This window comes from Calonectris borealis, chromosome W (assembly GCF_964195595.1).
Source record: "Calonectris borealis chromosome W, bCalBor7.hap1.2, whole genome shotgun sequence".
Classification (NCBI taxonomy): Eukaryota; Metazoa; Chordata; class Aves; order Procellariiformes; family Procellariidae; genus Calonectris; species Calonectris borealis.
This window is the reverse complement of record NC_134351.1, coordinates 36,800,276-36,819,949: the sequence shown is the minus strand read 5'-3', so window position 1 is coordinate 36,819,949 and position 19,674 is coordinate 36,800,276. Positions and strand designations below refer to the sequence as shown.

Sequence of the window (19,674 nt, the reverse complement as noted above, 5' to 3'; positions counted from 1 at the left end):
CCCTCCCCACTCCACAGCACTGCTCAGCAAGACCAGAAACCCTATGCCAAGGGGAGCACCATCCCTCCCTCCCCATCTCCCCGGGTCCCTCTGGGAGCACCCCCCTGCTCTACCTGCCGGGAGCACTGCCCCCAACTCCAAAGAGCATCCCTAGCCCAGTCAGGGACCCTGCCCTCACCCCCTCCCCTTCTACCCCCTCTCCACTGAGCATCCCAGGGCATCCTGGGCACTGGCTTCCTGCTCAGCGTGGAGGGCATGGGGCCACCCCCCAAAGCACCTGTCTCCGCACAGGGTGGCTCTACCCATCCTGGACCTACGTAACACTGAACATCCACGGTCCTTCCTCACGATTCCACGTACCCCTTTGCTCCACATGCACACATGTACCCTGTCCCCCTCCCCTGGCTGTGGCCAGGCACAGCCCCAGGCCCTGCAGCGTGGCAGTGCCAGGCCACTTGGCCCAGTACAACCCACCAGGCACCGCTATTACACGTTAGGACAGGGCTGCTCCAGTGTGGGGGAGCCTACCTTGCAGCCTCCCTTCAAGATGCAACACAACCCATCAGCCCAGCCTTGCAGAGACCTTGCCAACACACAGTGCTCCCACCCCTGTGGCTGATGATGCCAGGGATGCTGAAGGCAGACTGCACTGCCACCCCTGGGGAGGGGACGGCCATCATCCTGCACCCTCCAGTGTGAAACTGAGCCATGCAGCGGGGCAGCACTGCCCTGGCAGGGACTGCTTGGGTTCCTGCTATGTACGAGTCCATGGCCTACGGGTGCTGGAGATGGCGTGGGGTGGAGGAGGCTCAGATGGTCCCTGGTGTGGCTGCATGCATGGCGATGCCTGGCAACACGAGGTGCAGCTCGTAGAAGGCCCCAGGGGCCGAGTCAGCCTTTGGCAGCTGCACGAGGAGGAGCAAGAAGGAAACACCTACGGTTACTGTATTCTGTAATGGTAAGAAACTAGCAAGAAGCTGTGTCTTTTCCTCTGGCAGGGTGGGCTTCCCCAGATGAGCCTCAGCAGCCCACGGTACTGTACTTGGCCTCCCAGCCACGTCAATAGTCCTCATCCTCCGGGTGGGTGACGTACATGATGGGCACCAGTCCCTTCTCGGAGCCGAGGCTGCACTGCAGCCAGTCATGGTCCACCTTGGAGATGACCTGCAGGATGTCCCCCTTGTTGAAGCTTAGCTGTCCTGCCTCGGTGGCAATGTGATGGCAAAGAGCTTTCACCTCACTGCAGGCAGAGGGAGGGGAGGAAGGGTTAACTTGCCACAGCACACTCACCCCACTGAAGCCCAGGGACCACTGCGGGCACAGAGGAGCAAGGAAAACACCCCCTGCCTCCCTCCCCAGCCAGGCTCTCAGCTGTCCCCCAGCTCCCCATTGCCTGCAGATTGCAGAGTTGGGGTGGACAGATGCACAAGCTGTGTCACCGCCCTGAACCGTCCCCTGGTCCATGAGTACAAAGGGGGCCAGGTGAACCACAACAGGCAGAGCTGTGCCAACCCCAACCCACCACATCCCAGCACCTGCAGGATGGCCACATGGCGCCGCTCACCAGGGAGGGTGGGCAGACAGCCCCCAGGCTGGCCATGCCTCGGGGGGCACTTCAGGTGGCTCTGGATGGGGGGGCTCCGGCTCAGGGGCTGCTTCTCGCCACATGCTTGCCCCGACCATCTGGGCCACCAGCTGGAACATGGACTTGTCCAAGCCCAGCCAGACGGAGGGCAACCTGCAAGAAGGAGATAGAAGCAGGTAGTGGCAGGGAAGCGTACCCGGGGGCAAGGACCAGCTGCTCTCGTGGCAAGGTCATGCCTTAGAGGTCTGGCTCCATGCACAAAGTGCACTGTGGTCCCCAGGCTGTCTTCTGGCAGGGAGGGCTCAGCATCCTCCAGACACACCATGGCCTAGGCTGGGAAGGACATTTCCAGTGGCCATAGAAGCAAGAAGGGTGCAGATGGAGAGGCAATGTGGGGTGGGCCCAGCTACATGGGGCAACTTCACACTTCCTCCTCACCCGTTGTGAGTAACAGGGATGGCTCCATGTTTTGCTCTCACTTAGTACGTGTTTTTGGGAGGGATGAGGTGATGATGGGGGCGGTGCAGCAGGGGCCCTTCCTGTGGAGAGGGGCTTAGGAGCAGAGGCAGTGGTAGAGCTCAGACAGAAGATTGAGCAAGGGTAGGAGCCGAGGAGGGAAACGGTGGTGTGGGCAGGCAGGCAGGGCTGGGCAGGGGTGACAGACCTCTCTGTTCACACACTGCCTCTGATGTACCACCATGGTGTAGCCCAGTGGTTGGCTATTGACCTGACTTCCACCTGCAGTGCTGCAACCCCAGGTTAACCAGCCCTCCCCAGCCCCATCCCTACCTGTTAGGCTGCCTGGGCTCTTTTTGCACCTTCCTGGACCCAAACAAGTGTCCCCACTTGATGGGCTGGCTGCCCTTTGATGCACTGATGCTGCTTTCCTCTTGGAGGGCTGCTGCTGCTACTCCCACTCTTTGCTGAGTCCCAGTCTCCTTTTCCTTGCTGCGCTTCAGCTCTGTAAGCACCGAGTCTGGGGGGCTGCCCATCCAGAAGGGCCAGCTCCATTCCTTCACCTCTTCGCTGACTGGTACCTGCTGGGGCTTTTCCAAGGGCTCTTCCACAGCTTCAGGACTTGGCTTGCTGGCAGCTTTGGGCCTCTCCTCCAAGGTATCCTCAGCCTCTGCACCCTCCACCACCCCTTCACGGGGGGGTGGTGCCTTGCAGGTTTCCGCTGACCTGGGCACAGCATTCAAAGCTGTCGTCGTCTTCTCATAGCGGATGAACTTTGAGCCTTCAGCTGAGCCCTCGATGTAAATCTGAGAGCTCTGCATGAGCTGGTACCACCAGCCCGCCTGCTTGTCCTTCTTCCCCTCCCACGTGCTCTCTTGCACCTTCCTCTGCTCTTCCTCCCTGTTGCCATCTCTGCAGGAGGCCCCCACCCCCTTGACCCTCTCACTCGCAGCTTGCTGGGGGCTGCGGCCTGGTGAAATGTCATCATCTCTGGCACCCACTTTGCATGCTTCAGGGGCAGTACTGCAGCCGTAAGGATCTTCACTGCTGCCCTGCGTCCGCATCAGCTGCAGGGTGGAGTGTGTGGAAAGCAGCAGGTCCTGCTTCACACGCAGCAGCTCCTTTTGCTGCTGCTGCTCTTTGCCCATCTGCATCAGGTGGTGCTCAAAAAGGAGGTCTAGGTTGAAGGGTAGCAGGGAAAGAGGCTGGAGCAGGAGCAGGAGCTCCTCGAAAAGAGGATGGCACACACTATGAGACAGGCACAAGAAGCCTACCGGCTGGTAGTGTGCCAGGATGATATCTGTAGGGCAAGAGACATTTAATTAGATGAGAGGCCCTTGCCACCTTTGTCAAGCCACCAAGAAGCTGCTGAAGCTATGGGGAAAGGAGTTGGACACTAGTTTTTGGTCACAGCTGTGGCTGCAGTGTGAGGCTCAGCACTGGGTCAGGGAGCACCAGATGCTCTGTGAGCTTTGGGCAAACTGGCCCAGGTCCTGCTTCCAGTCGCGCCTGCAGCCAGGACCTGCCTGTCAGACTATCCACCGGGATGACCTCTGCCACAAATGCCATGGGAGTAGGGTGCAAATAAAGAGCATCAAAGAGGGTTGGCACACATTAAGATTCTCTTCCCCACCTCCTGGAGATGAACAAGGAGCTGCAGATCTGGCCAGTACCAGTCCCCTGCAGAGAGAGAGGTGTCGGGGACAGCTGAATACAGTCTTTCCAGGGATCTGGCTGGGCTGAACTGTGGATCCTAACAAAATGAACTAGCATTTCTACCTGCAGCATTCATCCTTCACTTCATTTGACCACATCTGCAGTGCCCCCCCCCAGCTTTGTTGCCAGGTCTCACTCCCAGGGAGAGAGTTGAGAACAGGATTTGTGGCCGTTTGGCCCCAGTGAGATAACAAACTTGCACCATAGACAGGACTTGCACCTTATCTCCAACCCCTTTGCCTAGCCTTCTGCATCCTGACAGCCCTAGCTATTGCTCACACTTCCAGCTCTTAATGATGGCTTGAAACAGATGGTCGTCTTCTGCTCCAGATAAACTGGGTGCTTTCTCTTGCCACACTGCTCAGTACAAAGGCAAGTCTACTTTCCTGTCTGCTCCAGAGAGAAGTGCTGACTGCACACACAGACCCGAGAAATGTTTGCTGTCAGCCCCCAAACCTGCCAGAAGATACTGGGCTGGACTTCTTGCAGTGCATGGGGCCCTGGGCTGAGCACAGGCTGAGCCAGCAGCACTCTCAAGGGATCCAGCAGGTCGAGAGTGTCTGTTTCACTGTGCACTTAGCACTTAGTTATGCTGCTTCTAAGCATCTGGCAGCTTGATCGTTGCTGCTGGGTTATCTGTACACTCCAGAAACATTTCTGGTTGAAAAAACAGATACATCCAGTAAAATCTGCTTTTCATTTGTCAGGAGGTTTTCCTTTCCATTTCCCATGCCTGAAGGGTTTCAGCTAAGTGTTCACACCTCCAGCCATATGAAGCTCTCAGGCACTGGGCAGGGAATGCAGAAATTTGGGGAGGGTTAGATCTGGTCTCCTGCAGGTAGATTGAGGGATCTGCATTGGAGGTGATAACCTTGGGTACTAGCTGCAGCTGGGAAGGACATGGCTGGCCAGGCTCTCCACAGCTCAGGTGGAGGGAGCTGCATGGAGCTTTGACTTCCACCTTGCTCCCTTTAGCTGAGCAGCCCTCCAGCAACACGTACACTGGGACTGTGTATAGTCTAGTCCTTCAGCTCAGAGCAGATGGGAGCAGCCTAGGCTGAGAGACCAACAAGAGACATGCGTCCCCCAGAGCTTAGATCTGTGCTCTACATTGTGCAGAATTTGGCCCCCACAGCAGCCCACAGCCCTCAGGCTCTTACCTTCATGGTTGTAGAGGTGGTTGAACCAGAACTCCAAGGACCGGATACTGCAGGAAGGGAAAACAAGCAGGGAAAGAAAGAAAAAGTGAAAATCAATTCACCCCCTTCATCCTAGCTGTTCTACAAGAAGTGTGGCTGGAAAAGGGCATTTACACAGCATAGCCCTGTGAACCTCAAGACCTAGTGAAAGGACAGTGGATCGCTCCCATCAGCATGCACTGACCACAGCCACCCAGCCTGTCACAGAGCCAGTTTGCTTTACATGAGGCATTGTGCAACTATAACCCCTAACAACCATGTTTCCAGCAAGTTTCCTCACCATTTAGCTCCTATGTCCTTGGCAGAGCTTAGATTTGCTGAGAAGGGCTCATGTGAAAGAGGTAAATCATCTACAAACATGAGACCATTGCTGCAGGCTTGGCCCAAAATATGCTGGCATCCTGTGCCAGCAGGGGAGAGCTGGGCCATCCTGGGTGGGGAGAGCAGGGCAGAGCTTGCTCCTGCTTGTAAGGGTCCCCCAACATTTGAAGATCTTGGGGACTCTGTTGCCACTGTCAGAGTTCTTGCTGACCACTGGAGAGGAGCAGGGAAATACCATCCTAACAGCACTTATTCCTTTACCACAGCCGCCTTCTGTTTAACACAGAGTGTAGTGTGCACACTCCTTATCCAATCTGAAAGGGTCAGCCTTGAGTCCTGAACCAGGGCAATTTCTCCTTCAAAGCCTCATGCACTGGGATTCACTGCAGCTCCAGGAAGCAGTGATTTAAGCAGGGATTTTCAGGAGTAATTTATGTGTATATTATGTCTATCCCTATATGAACCCTGACAGACAGACTCTTCCCACCTAATGTTTTGGGGCTAAAACAAGCTGACAATGTTCTTCAGTGGGCTACAGCCAGCCCTTCTCAGTTCTGGCCTGGTAGGGGTAGGTTTTGATCCTTCTGGAGTTCCCTAAGGCTCACAGCTTCTTTCTTCCCTCACCTACAGCTGGGGAGTGGCTTCCCAGGTTTCTTAAATCTTTTCATTGGCAACTGTGCCTGCTTGCAGTCAAGGACCAGCACCTGCTGCCAGCCCTGGACAGTGACATGCAGTCAGCCCAGGGAGCCCGCTTACTTGAGGAGGCCAATGATGAATGCATTAAACCTCATGGTGTGGTTGGTGAGCTCCGTGTACTGGCTGATCTTGCTATAGAGGCTGTGCAGCAACTTGGTAGAGGGGCCTATGGAGAGAAGCGAAATGTTGAGATTAGGTGTGGTCAGCAAAGCCAAAATGGCATCACGGGAAGGAGCATCAAGGCAAAGATGGAAGTTGGCTGGGTGCCCATGCCCGTATGTGCATTGCCCCTCCACCAATCATAGAATCATAGAATAGAATCATAGAATAGTTTGGGTTGGAAGGGACCTTTAAAGGTCATCTAGTCCAACCCCCCTGCAATGAGCAGGGACATCTTCAACTAGATCAGGTTGCACAGAGCCCCGTCCAACCTGACCTTGAATGTTTCCAGGGATGGGGCATCTACCACCTCTCTGGGCAACCTGTTCCAGTGTTTCACCACCCTCATTGTAAAAAAATTCTTCCTTATGTCCAATCTAAATCTACCCTCTTTTAGTTTAAAACTATTCCCCCTTGTCCTGTCGCAACAGGCCCTGCTAAAAAGTCTGTCCCCATCTTTCTTATAAGCCCCCTTTAAGTACTGATAGGCTGCAGTAAGGTCTCCCCGAAGCCTTCTCTTCTCCAGGCTGAATAACCCCAACTCTCTCAGCCTTTCCTCATAGGAGAGGCGTTCCATCCCCCTGATCATTTCCGTGGCCCTCCTCTGGTCCTGCTCCAACAGGTCCATGTCTTTCTTGTGCTGAGGGCTCCAGAGCTGGACGCAGTACTCCAGGTGGGGTCTCACCAGAGCAGAGTAGAGGGGCAGAATCACAGAGCAGAGGGGCAGAATCATCAAGACGAGCTTGCTCCATCCCAACAGTTAGACTTCACAAGGGGTGAAGTTGTGTTCTGTCCCAGACTGCCACTCCAAAACTTTGGGAGAGTTTCAATGGATGGAAAGTACGCCAGGGACCTGTCTCCCACACTTCAGGGACAATCACGGCCCTCAGCTCAGAATCAGCAGGTAAACAGAATATTATGGTGGGTGGTTATAATTTGGGGTGTCTGCAATTACAGAGATAACCCCAGAGCTGGAGATTTGCCACAAACAGGCTAGGAGGCTTCCCAGCCCTGGATGTAAGCTCTTCATGATGCAGAAATCAGTGTGGCCCTGCCATCTGTAACCTCAGAAAGGAGTTCTCCTGGATGGTAGCCACTGCCACAATCCAGGGTGCAGACTGGTGCTAGCAGAGGGTGCAGGTGATGTGGGCATGCTTGAGCTGTGTGTGCAAATTTTCTTACAGACCAGGCTAGAGCACAGCTCTGCCTTATACAGTAACTGTGCAGGGCTAAAGATGAAGGTCTAGAAACACCCTGGAAACTTAGAGGAGGGAAAAGGGCATTCTTTTAGGGTTTTTTTCTTTCTTTTTTTTTTTTCATTGCTAGGGGCTGTTATAGGAGAATTTAGAAATTTCAGGGAAAATGGCAATAAATATTTGGACAGAATAGAGCAGTGGCTCTCCCACCTTGCAAGAGAAGGTCAAGGTGCACCTTGTTCCGTGCAGGGATCCAGGTATTATTCTGCATCCCCATCCTTATAGTCAACCTTCCCCAGCACCTCCCAGCCACAACACAGGAGTACCGCAGAGCAATGGGCATCGCTGCACACCCTCCATACCTAGCTGGGTGGATGCCTCCACCATGCTCCAGGGGATGTTCCTCCTCTGGCCAATGATCATGTCCAGGACATAAGCCTTGAGCCCGTCACTCAGGATGTCCCGGACAGCAGGGCACAGGTATTTCAGGATGAGATGCCCCACATTGGGGCTCACGGAGCTATTCCCAAGTTTGGCCTAAGGGAGAACAGGCAATAGGGAGAGGGTTGGTAACTGCTCTACAAGGTACAGATGCATGCGAACAGTCCAGTCCCACTTGCCTACTACAGACACCCAGCAGGCAATATCCAGGCTATGATGATGCTCAGCAGCTCCTTGAACAGGCAGGCTCTTCCCCTTCACCCCTGCTGCCTCATACACCAATTCTGGGTTGCTCCCTGCAAGGTCTGCCCCAGGCTGGGATGAGGCAACAGCTTGGGAAGAGAATATCCCAGCTTGAGAAGAGGATATCCCAGTTAGAAGGGATGCCCAGTTCTCCCTACGGGTATAACAAAGCTGTCCTGCTGGAGGAAGAAGAGAGTAGGGGCTTTTTCTGCTGCTGTAGATTTTCTTGTTGCTATTTTTGAAGTAGGAAGCAGCAAGCAACATAGGAACTTCCAGTACCAAGGGGTTAAGGAACACTTAACTCAGTGACATGCCGAGCTATAATTCCTAGGGATTACTATAAATAAACAGGGCAAGGGCAAAATGGATGGACAGAGCCCTGGTTGAGGTGAGAAAGCATGTAAGAGCCCAGCATCAGCAGAGCAGGGACATATTCTGCTGCATACAGTCCTTGAGCTGCCAAGGGGTCTATCCAAAGGGGTCAGCCCCAGGCCTTGCACATCATGTTGGTAGTCCCAGGCAGTTGTGTTCAGGGCACAGATTTTACCAGCTGAGCTGGAATTACACTGGCCAGTTGTCACGGGTCCACAAAGGTCCTGAACTGAGACTGAACTTCTGGGTCAGGAATAATCCCGCCAGATCCATTGAGCGTGGGAGCATCAGGGACGGGTGCTGCCTTTTGACAGGTGAATGCTCAGTCCTTGGCACACTGACACATAATGAAACCCCAGATCAAAACCACAGTGTTGTCTGGCAAGTAAAGTAATGGGGGAATGTTGCGATTATTCCCCAAACCAACACTGCGAGAATAGGAAATTCACAGTGAAGCTTTCAAAAGCTGTGGAAATCCAAACAGCTCCGGTTATGCTGCACAGCAATCTCTGCATCAGCAACAATTGTAATTAGGGGAAAATTACCCTGGGCTCTGAGATAAGATTGAATGGGCTTGGAATCTGTCCCAGTCATGTTTCTCCTTGGGGATGGCACTCCAGGGCAGTTGTCATGTCCAAACAGTGTCACATTGCTGCCCCAGAGTCCCTGCGACTGAAGCAGAGCATTCAGCTTTCAGAGGAGGCACCACAAAGATACTGAGTGTCACAGGACTGCAAACACTGGCTGGTACAAACAGAAGTGAGCTTGCTTTGCCTGTGTTATTCCAGAAATGGGAGATGAGGGGAGCACAGGCCAAAGACAGCCAGCCCCATGGGCAACCTAGATGAACTCTGAAGCTAGTGGGCTCATGGTAAAGGCTATAGGGGAAGCCCAACTGCCCCAGATGGGCAATAACTGATGCACTTTTTTATCATTACGGAGCCCTGTGAGACTGGGGACACTGCACTGTGCCCTGGCATCAGTGCCAGAACAGAATCGCTGGATGGGTGGAGGAGGGAAACACAGCTCTCCACTATATGAGAAAAAAGAGCTGGTGTACTGCATCAGACCAGAAGTCCAGTTGGCCTGATATTCTCTCTTATAAAGAGCCATGAGTAAGTACATAAGAGTCAAACCAGAGCAAACATATAATACTTCCCCTTAATATTCTCCCAGCCTACAACTACTTTCAACTCAGAGACTACCTAAGCTGGACATGATTCCTATGTGTTTAGTAGACTCAATGAATTTCCCTTCCCTGTATTTTTCCGATCTTCCCTTAAATCCACATAACCTTTTAGCACCCCCAGCATCATACAGCAAGAATTGTCACAGATTTACTATCATCTGCTGCATGATGTACCATCGCCTTTGTTTGTTTTGTTCTTGGTACTACTAGCTTCATTGGATACCCTGTAGTTTTTTAACCGGAAGAGAATGGAGAGGCAATCTTTCTCCATCCTCTCCATATCACTCATGATGTTGAGAAACCATACTGAAAGCAAGACTTACCTTCACCCCTGGATCCCTGCTGGTTCCAAAGTGAGCCACAATCAGGTCAACAGCAGTGTTGATTGCCTTCACCAGACCTAGAGGGAAAGACAGAGTCAGAGAGCTGCCTGAGGGGCTTCTAGGACAGACCCTGACCAAACACTTCATGAATAAATCAGGCAGGGGCATTTCAAGCCCATGTCAGCACACATGCCTCCTCTCTGGTGACATGATCAGCTCGTGTCGGCTCTCTGCCAAAAACATGCAGAACCCCTCCTAACTCCTCACCAAATCTGTCTCTGCTGGCTCCAACACTCATGTATCAGCCCAACAGTATGACAACCTTTAGAAGTGGCTGAAGCATAAGACACCCTGTCAATGTTCCCAAGGGACACGGACCATCACCTCCATGCACCATCCCTTGAGGGAGCAGAGATGGGGTCTGAGACAATGAGTCTTTTGCTGCTTTTATCTTACAGGGTGGCAGGGCAGAAGCCACGCATTTGGCAAGCTATGTAATGACTTTCAGTAACAAGCCAGTGGTGGGTAATCTGACATCTGCATCAGTATGATGCAAGAACAGAAGTGGAATAGAGGGGAAGGCTGCCAACTGGTAATCACCAACACATAGCTGGCAAAGGCATGGGAACCTTTCTGCACATCCCTTGCCTCTGACATGATTACCGAGGCAGCTGTCAACAACCCAGTCCCTAATCTTGCCTCTACCATGGGTCTCATCACAGCCATATCTTGTCCTGCTTTGGAATCCTTTCTCCCACCCTTTTACATAAACGCTTTACCATGTAGGACCCAACAGACCTTTTACCTAAATTACAAAATCTCAGGCTAGCACATCTGCAACATCACACAGATTCACCTTGTATACTGAGACAGGGGTGGCAGCATGCCCTGCCTTAGGGTCATATTCCTGTGCCTGCCTGCTCTCTCCTCCCTTTCTTGTGGACTTAAGATCCTTTCTAATCATAATTCCTGGGACAAGCAGCTCAAACATACTCTGTGGCACGTGGCATGGTGTAGAGAACACAAGAACCTGCCGTGGAAACAGCCATCAGTCCAGGGGGACATGTAGCTATGATGCTACAGTAGAGAAGGGCAGGGAAAGAAACCATTATCTCTACAGAGATGAGGTGAGACAGAGAGAAGCACTATTTGCCTTATGCTGCACTATGCCACACCCTCCTCCACTGTCATGAGATGCATGGACTCACCCTTCTTCTGCAGCAGGTCGATGGAGATGGACTCTGTGTTGCCATCTGGGGAGAGGCAGAACTCAGTGGGGGGTTTCTCTGCTAGTGAGAAGTAGTCAGGGAAGAAGTCAGTGTAGGTAAGCTGGAGTTGCTTCATAGACTGCCCTGCAGGGCCAAGACAGGGAGGAGAAGGATCAGCCCCAAGCCCTTATACCAAAGCCTCTCCCACATTGTTTGCTTTTCCCAGAAGCAACCTGCACCAGCAGGAGTCTTCACACCAGTCTGTCCAAGACAGCAAGGCTACAGGCTTGTTACTTTTCCAGCAATGGTTTGCAACATGAGCCTGTAGAGTTCAACCCCACAGCCCACCCAACATCTAGCTCCAGCTTGACTGGGGGCCCATGGGCACTGGAAGATGCTGTGGGAGGTTCACCCTCATGAGCTGGTGCTAAGGAAAACCTCACTGCACCAGACTCTCAGGGCTGCTGTGCGGATAGCCCCAGCAAGTGGGGTCAAAAGTAGAGCACAGAGAGAATCCCTACTTGTCACACACAGGCATCCACAGGCAACAAACTACATGCCTTCTGCCTGTCCCCTGGGATGGTCTCTATTTTCAAGGGGTGACTTTTGCAGGAGCTCTTTCATGTGCTCGATTTCCATCTGGTTGATTCCCCAGCTCTGGGCTAGGCACCTTCCCATGAAGGAGGGATGAAGAAACTGTTTGGGTTGGCAGTGAGGTGTAGAGCTTTGGGGAATTCACTCTGTGACTTGGGGCTGGCCTCAAGAATGCTCTCCCTCCCACAGACAGACCCCTCTGCTCCTCTTGGAGGACTCTCAAAGGTTCAGCCAAAAGCAGCCTGCCACTCTCAGCCCTTCCTACATAGGTTTTGGAGGACAGAGAAGACCTTAAGGGCAGAGCATGGAGAACACAGAGCCCCATGGAGCCCTACAGTGTTGCCAGCTGCCCCATGAGAGCTACAGCTCAGCACCTAGCATGCTGCCAGGGTTGGGGCAGATGGACAGACACTGTGGGGCACAGACATGAGATCTCCAAGGGCCACAACTCCTGCATGAGACATGAACTACAAGCTGGACACAGTCCAGGAGCACTTGCTGAGGTCTGAGCCAGCTCTTGGGCTATTCACTTTCCCCTTCAATCCAGCCCAGAGCCGGAACTGACTGCTCTCACCTTGTGGAGAAGAAGGGAGGCTCCACACAGAGTGTACCCATCAGTGAGGCAATTTTCACCTTCGTCTTGTACCCCTCAGCCCCACTGTGAGCAGATGCATCATCCCTCCCGCTCAGAGCAGGCAGAGCAGTGATGAGGCCAGGCACAGCTGGGATACTGAACCTGAGCCCCAAGGTCACCTCCCAAGACCCCCCCAGCAGAAAGGTGGTGCGCACCATTCAGCTTGCAGTGGAAATGGCTGGTGTTGAGAGTGCCAGGGAGCTCAAAGATGGGGTTCCCCTGGTCCAGCTGGGGCTCTTGCTGCCTCCTGTCTAGGCTGCCTGCTAAGCTGGGCAGCCCCGAAACGCGGTCCAGACCCAGGGGGTTCCTCTGCCTGTACTCCCGCCACTTCAGCGCTTGGGGGGAGAGGTGATTTGCTAGAACAGCGCAGGCAGTGAGCAGACGGGAGGACATGGAGGGGTAACGGGGAGAGAGAGTATGAGAAAGAGGAAGGACAGAGAAAGAGAGCAAGTTAGTTAAAAGTTAGTTAAAAGTTCAGCAGCGTTTCAGGACGTTAGCATACATACATGAAGGGAGGCAGAGGCCACAGCCTGGCAGAGCAGGGCAGGAGCCTGGGTGGCCTCATGGCTGTGGGCAAAGAGGGAGCAGGTTTGGGGTGCAAGCACCTAGTGTGGGGGTGCTGTAAGATCAGCAGCCCCATGCTGCCCTCTCCAGAGACACAATGAAGAAGTCGGGACTGGACAGACATGCTCTTATCATACAACTTTCTTTTGCAGGCAGAGTGATGATGGGGGCTGTTGGGTGCTGCAGCACCCAGATGCAATTTTGCCCCGGGCTGCAGCTATAAGGGAGGGTGGTACTATAGGGAGCAGTAGCCAGAGAGCTGGAGATGTTCCAGACTAGCATGTCCTGGCAGATGGGAACCTACCATTGAGGGGCCATATTCCCATGCTGCTCAGGGGACCAGAGCTGCTGGTCTCACTGCCACTCCTCCAGTGGGGATCTGCATGGCCTCCCACTCTGCTCACAGGCATACCATCCACCGAGAGGGGCAGGAAGGACCCACTGTGGAGTCGGTACTCAGAGAGCAGTGGGCTTGGCTCCAGAGATGCCTCCTTCTTGGGAAGAGGCTTGGGGTTCTCCTTTTGCCTCAGGGCATCAGCTTTGGTGGCTTGGGAGGGCTGCATGGCACTGACAGCAGGGGAAGACCTCACGGGAAGCAGGCTGGCAGAGATGGGGCAGGATCTGCTCCTGGGAGGCTGGCTCTCTCCAGCCCTCTCTGCGGTGGGTGAGGAAGAGGAGTCCACGCTTTGAAAGAAAGGCACGTTGCATCGCACAGGAGAGTAACTCCCCAGGGGGGACGGACGGGTTGTCTCAGGGGCAGGCTTCTTAATGCAGCCATCATTGCAGGAGGCAGCTCCATCCACTGAGTGTTGGGTCAGGAGCGTGCTGTGGGCTTGGCTCCCCGCTGCCGCTGACTGCTCTGCCGAGGTGGCCGAGGCTGAGGACTGGGAATTGGAGGAGTTCTGCTGGCTGGCAGGCCAGTTGCTGGACAAGCTGTAGAGTTGGGAAAGGCTGGAGGCAAAATGGCTGTGCAGAGCACGGGCCTTGGGTGGCTTGCTGAAAAGGTGCTGGAAAACAAAGGGCTGGATGGGCAGAGTCGTGGGACGCTGGTCCTTGCTGTAGCGTACCACAGGTTTGCTATCTGTGCCACCACCTTCAGGGAGAGAAAGGGGGACAGAGTGTGAGGATGGGCAGAGGGACATTGTCAGCCTGGCAGATCACAGGCAAAAGGGACCCTGCTCTCAGCTGTGGGAAGAGGATGAGCTAGAGGCCAGTGACACAAGCAGAGTGGTTCAAGTCTGAGCTGGTAACACACATCATGAGCTGGCAGGATAAAGACATGTGGCCCCAAATGCAGGGTTTCCAGCTGTTGACAGCTGTCTGGAAGACTAAGGCGCTGCACTGGGGGCTTCTTTCTCCTGGTAGGGTTACCAGATTCCCATCCTTTCCCCATCCCTTGCTCCCAGGACAGCACAAGCCATGGCCCCAAGTGCCTGCCCTTGGCCTGCCTCCATCCAGCTAGTACCACAAAGACATGGCCCAATGCACTGTGGTACAGCAAGATTTCTTATCCCAACTCACCCAACTGAGCACAAGCATTACATGCAATAGCACCGCAGCTCTGCATCCCACATCGCACTCAGTGCTGTCAGAAAGGCCACTCGCTTCCCCTTCTCCCTCCCTCCTCTTTCTCCTGTAACTGTTCCCCTCTGAGCACACAGCTCCCTTCCTCCCCCTGCCTGTACCAGACCTAAGCAGGACGTTCCCAACCAAATCAGGCCCACAGCAGAATAAGAAGAGCTTCCAACCCTGGAAAATGCAGGTCTGCTTCAGCAAATGACTGACAGGGATTTCCCTGTCAGAGAGCAGAAGAGACCAACACCCACCTCCCTACAACCTCCTTCCAGGTAGTTGTAGAACGCAATGAGGTCTCCCCTCAGCCTCCTCTTCTCCAGACTAAACAGTCCCAGTTCCCTCAGCTGGTCCTCATAGGACTTGTTCTCTAGACCCTTCACCAGCTTCGTTGCCCTCCTCTGGACACGCTCCAGCACCTCAATGTCCTTCTTGTAGTGAGGGGCCCAAAACGGAACACAGTATTCGAGGTGCGGCCTCACCAGTGCCGAGTACAGGGGCACGATCACCTCCCTGCTCCTGCTGGCCACACTATTTCTGATACAGGCCAGGATGCTCTTGGCCTTCTTGGCCACCTGGGCACACTGCCGGCTCATGTTCAGCCGGCTGTCAATCAGCACCCCCAGGTCCTTTTCCTCCAGGCAGCTTTCCAGCCACTCTTCCCCAAGCCTGTAGCGTTGCCTGGGGTTGTTGTGGCCCAAGTGCAGGACCCGGCACTTGGCCTTGTTGAATCTCATACAGTTGGCCTCAGCCCATCGATCCAGCCTGTTCAGATCCCTCTGCAGACCCTTCCTACCCTCGAGCAGATCAACACTCCTGCCCAACTTGGTGTCATCTGCAAACTTACTGAGGGAGCACTCAATCCCCTCATCCAGATCGTTGATAAAGATATTGAACAGGACCAGCCCCAGAACTGAGCCCTGGGGAACACCACTCGTGACCGGCCGCCAACTGGATTTAACTCTGTTCACCACAACTCTCTGGGCTCGGCCGTCCAGCCAGTTTTTTACCCAGCGAAGAGTGTACCTGTCTAGGCCGTGAGCCGCCAGCTTCTCTAGGAGAATGCTGTGGGAGACAGTGTCAAAGGCTTTACTGAAGTCCAGGTAGACCACATCCACAGCCTTTCCCTCATCCACTAGGCGGGTCACCTGGTCATAGAAGGAGATCAGGTTGGTCAAGCAGGACCTGCCTTCCATGAACCCGTGCTGGCTGGGCCTGATCCCCTGGTTGTCCTGCAATGTATGTGCTGGGCTGATCTCCTACACATGCATGCCTGCAGCTCCTGGTGGGGCCACAATATCCTGAGGGACACAGCTGAAGCGTGACACGCTGTGCACACAGTGCACAACACACACAGCACTGGATGCACACACGGGGCTGACTGGGATCCCTGATCACCACACCACATCCCAGCGTGGTGTGGCAGCTTCTAGCTTGCCTTCCCTACCACTCCTCCAGCCCACAGCAAAACCTGGGACAAAGGACCCATCCCAAGCAGAGCCCCGGTGTTACTTGCTGCCTGTGGGGTGTGCCAGGCCTCTCTCCCTATAGATAGCCTTTAGCAGGGCTTGCTTTCCCTCTAGTCCCTTCTCAGACCCTCTAGGCTTGCATGCTACTCTCAGCTGGCATGAGGCAGCTCTGCCTCTATCTCCAGCTGCAGGCAGGAGCTTTCCACACAGCGCTAATGCCTGCCTTGCTGTCACAGTTCAGAGGAAGGGACCGCAGCAGGGGGGTGCAGGAACTGCTGGGATATATTGCCCTGAGCGCTCCTGTCTGCCCCCTCCTCCCACTCCCTGAGCAGCTCTTGCTCCTTCCAAGCACTCCCCCTGCAAAACAAGAGGGCTGCTCCCATGGCTGCCTTCTCCCAGCAGAGATCTGCCTTCCCTGCCATCCCACACCGAGCGCACATTCAAGGCTCAATAAACAAACAGGACAATACACAAAAAACTCTTGCTCCAAAGGCCAAAATCTCTCCGACACCTGCCATGGCATGAATGACATGTTCTTCCTATCTCCTGCCAGAAATTTTCAGGGCATTAAATGGAGACAGTCAGGTCCTTGGCATGTTAGGGGCTATCTACTGCAGCAGTCTGGTCAGAGCTCCATTTTAGACAGGCTCTTACCTGTGAAACAGGTACAAGAACTGTCTAGGGCAGAGATGGAGGTCTCCTGCCATGCTGGAGAAATGGCTGTACCTCTGATGGGGCTGTCACACAGCTTCCTCACCAGGACATGTAACGGCAATATCAAGGTGGAAAGCAATTCATGTATTGCAGGCTTTCCTGCAGAGGGAGCTGGGACAATTACCCTCCAGAGGAACCTTTGCTGCAATCCAATGCACTGTGGAGGATATGGCCAGGATATTCCAGCAGAGACACACAGCTTCTCTAATCTCTGCAGGACTCATGTTGTAAGTCCTGGCAGAGACTGTGTGAGCTCCCTGACCCTGCATTGAGAGGAGACTGCTGGTTATGCCTCTTCCCTCCCCACCTCTGCCCCATGTGGCTCCAAAGAAGAAAGGCTAAAAACTCCTCAATGGTTCCCTTCCCTTCGTCTGCTGGGAACATGGCTCTGCTGAGCATCTTCAAATCTCTGTCTTGGGAGCTAAAGGCAGGTGGTTCTCATGGACTAGGGGAGTACAACGCCCTGGAAGGGAGACAATCCTCCAAGCTGCACAGACCCTAAGTGCTAATGCCATGTCCTCCCTTACACGATATGAAAGGTTTGCACAAAACCTCAAAAGGCTTTAGAAATACAAGGACAAGACACTTGCACTGATCTGGGTCTGAAATAAGCACAGCAGGGCTTTGTCCCAAGGAATGGTAGACTAGGAAACAAACTGCACAGGCACTGGTCTCCCATCGCCATGCAGGTTCCTCTGCTGCTCCCCTCATGTCCCAAAAAGCAGCCTTTCTTTTTACTTCTCCATTCTGCCTAGTTTGGCTCCTTACCATCTGCTTGGACTCTAACATCTCTTTGTCCGTGGCCACTGGCAGAGCTACCTGAGAAGCTGGCATCTGCCTCCATCAGCAGGGAGAGAGAGGCTTGCTCACCTGCCCCATGCTCACTGGGGACAGTCTCACTGGAGCCTGAGTCTTTGGTGGAACACAAAGCCTGGCTGTCCCCAAAAGTGTGATTCAAACAGAAGCCCTCGCAGCTCCGGTTCAGGCTATGGACAAAGGGCATAGGTGGAAGACTCTGGCTGCGGCGAGCTCTTTCTTCAAGGAAGGTTGGGCAATCCCGCTGTGTCTCGGGGATAGGGGAGAACTCCAAGGAGGAATTGCCACTGGACCGGAGCGGTGGGGAGGTGCTGTTCTTTTTCCTGCCTTTAGCCAGTTCAGCAAAAGATGTCACTCGCTTCGGGGGGGAACTCTGGATGGGTATTGCTGGACTTTCACTCAGCTTGACCGGACAGCTCACCATGCGCTCCAAGGAGCCCAGCCTGCTGCTAGGACTCCTATCCAGGTTCTGATCATAGCTCCTGGAGCGCTGCCGGCTTGTGTTGAGGTTAGGTGGTGATACATTCACATAGACCTGACCCTCAATCATGTTCTGGGTGGCTTCTCTCTTTGCCTCCTCTTCACTGCACTCCACATTGCTTTCTTCTTGTCTTGGGTCAGGCCTTCTAAACAGATAGTATTCAGTGGGCTGGGCTGGGCTACCTTTGGTATAGTCTTCCGAGCAGCTAGTTATGGAAGATCCTGCTGGGCTGGGGGATGACTGGGAAGACAAGTCACATGTGACTAACTTATAGTAATTCTGAGTAGTCACAACAAGCCGTGCTTGGCTCTGGAAGCAGGCAGTAAGATCTGAGCTCTCTGAAGTGCAAGGCTCACAGTGGAGGTGGTAGGAGTTACAGTTAGCATCAAGGACAGGTGAGGAGGAGTGTTGACACCCACACACCTTCCCCGAACTCTCTGGGTGATGTGACTTGCAAGACATCTTGGATTCTGTGGGTGATGAATGCAAATCCAGGTAAAAAGCTCCTGTGTCTGAGTGGCTGCAGAAGGAAGAGTTGCAGGACAGGTTGGCTGAATTCAGGTTAGATCGAGAATGGCCATTCATTTTGTTGTAGAGAGCACTGAAGTTCACCAGCACCCCATCGGAGCTGTTGCAGGAAGAATCACTTATGTAGCCCATCTGTTGGTCAATCACTTCAGACTGACTTGATGAACTGTAGCAGCGACAGTGCTGGAGCTCTGAGCTGGAACAGCTGCATGTCCATCTGTGCAGGGCATCCTGATTCCTCAGCGATTCACCCGTGTTCTGGTTCCACTCCTGGTCGCCACCATTGAAAGAGAAGCTGGAGAAGCTGCCACAATGGCAGCTGCATTCATCCAGCTCCATGCGTTCTGAGGCCTGGTGGCACTGGTTCGCATTGTTCCTCTTCTGGACGTTGTCACTGCTGATTTTGTCCTCTTGCCCATCTACCACACTGGACCGGCTGGCCATGTTCCAGGGTTTCACAATGTGGTTGGAGTCATGGAGGTGGAAAGGGGGCAAGGCCAGCTCGTGCAGATGAAAGGGAGGTTTGCCAGCCACAAGGGAGTTGTGAAGGTGGAAAGATTTTTGACCCAAGTCATCCCCAAAGATGCTGAGGTCTTCACCCTCATTCAGCAGGAAAGGGTTTTGTTGCTTACTGACACTATGGACAATCAAGTCCGTCGCTTTGCCGCCTTTGTTGTCTGAGGCCTCTGCTGAGGTTTCGGAGGCCTGGAGAAAGCTGCTGTACACCAAGGAGTCAGTTTGTGAAAGGTCTCTGTCTGGAAGGGCAGAGGTCTGTGTAATGCCTAGCTCTGGCTGGCAGAAGGGGTTGGTCCTTTTGCTCATGGAGCAGCACTGTCTATTAGGGACCTGGCAATGCACCAGGGGAATGTGATGGACAATCAGCGTCTCGCCAGTCAGTTTGGGAGAACTATCCATGGTGAGGAATGCTCTTTAGGACATCAGTTAAGCTGGTGCTACCCATGGACAGGTAGGGGTGTGTGTGAGAGGCTGGGAGGACACGTCTCATGGGGGAATTCAGATACCTAGAGAAAGACAAAAACACAAAGGAAGTCACCTGTCAGGAAAGGCAGTGACTATTTAAAGCATCCTTGGTTTGACTGAAGACTTCGTGACCTAAACAGATTGGTCCTTGTCAGCACAAGTACCTGAGCACAAGGTCCTGAGTTCTCCTTCTTCAGGGAAAGCACCACAATGTAAG

General features: G+C 53.7%; 1 protein-coding gene across 1 annotated transcript; it reads right to left on the bottom strand.

The window, feature by feature from the left end:
- Positions 1-1,059: 1,059 nt before the first annotated feature.
- Positions 1,060-19,405, bottom strand: LOC142074677 (AP-4 complex accessory subunit RUSC2-like). Its single transcript, XM_075135456.1, has 11 exons — positions 17,420-19,405; positions 13,201-13,989; positions 12,488-12,688; positions 11,105-11,248; positions 9,897-9,973; positions 7,691-7,865; positions 6,034-6,139; positions 4,918-4,964; positions 2,375-3,341; positions 1,565-1,738; positions 1,060-1,240 (listed from the first exon to the last, which is right to left on the bottom strand). Exons 1-11 carry the CDS (start codon positions 19,389-19,391, stop codon positions 1,060-1,062), a joined length of 4,833 nt encoding a protein of 1,610 aa, XP_074991557.1. The 5' UTR covers positions 19,392-19,405.
- Positions 19,406-19,674: the final 269 nt, after the last annotated feature.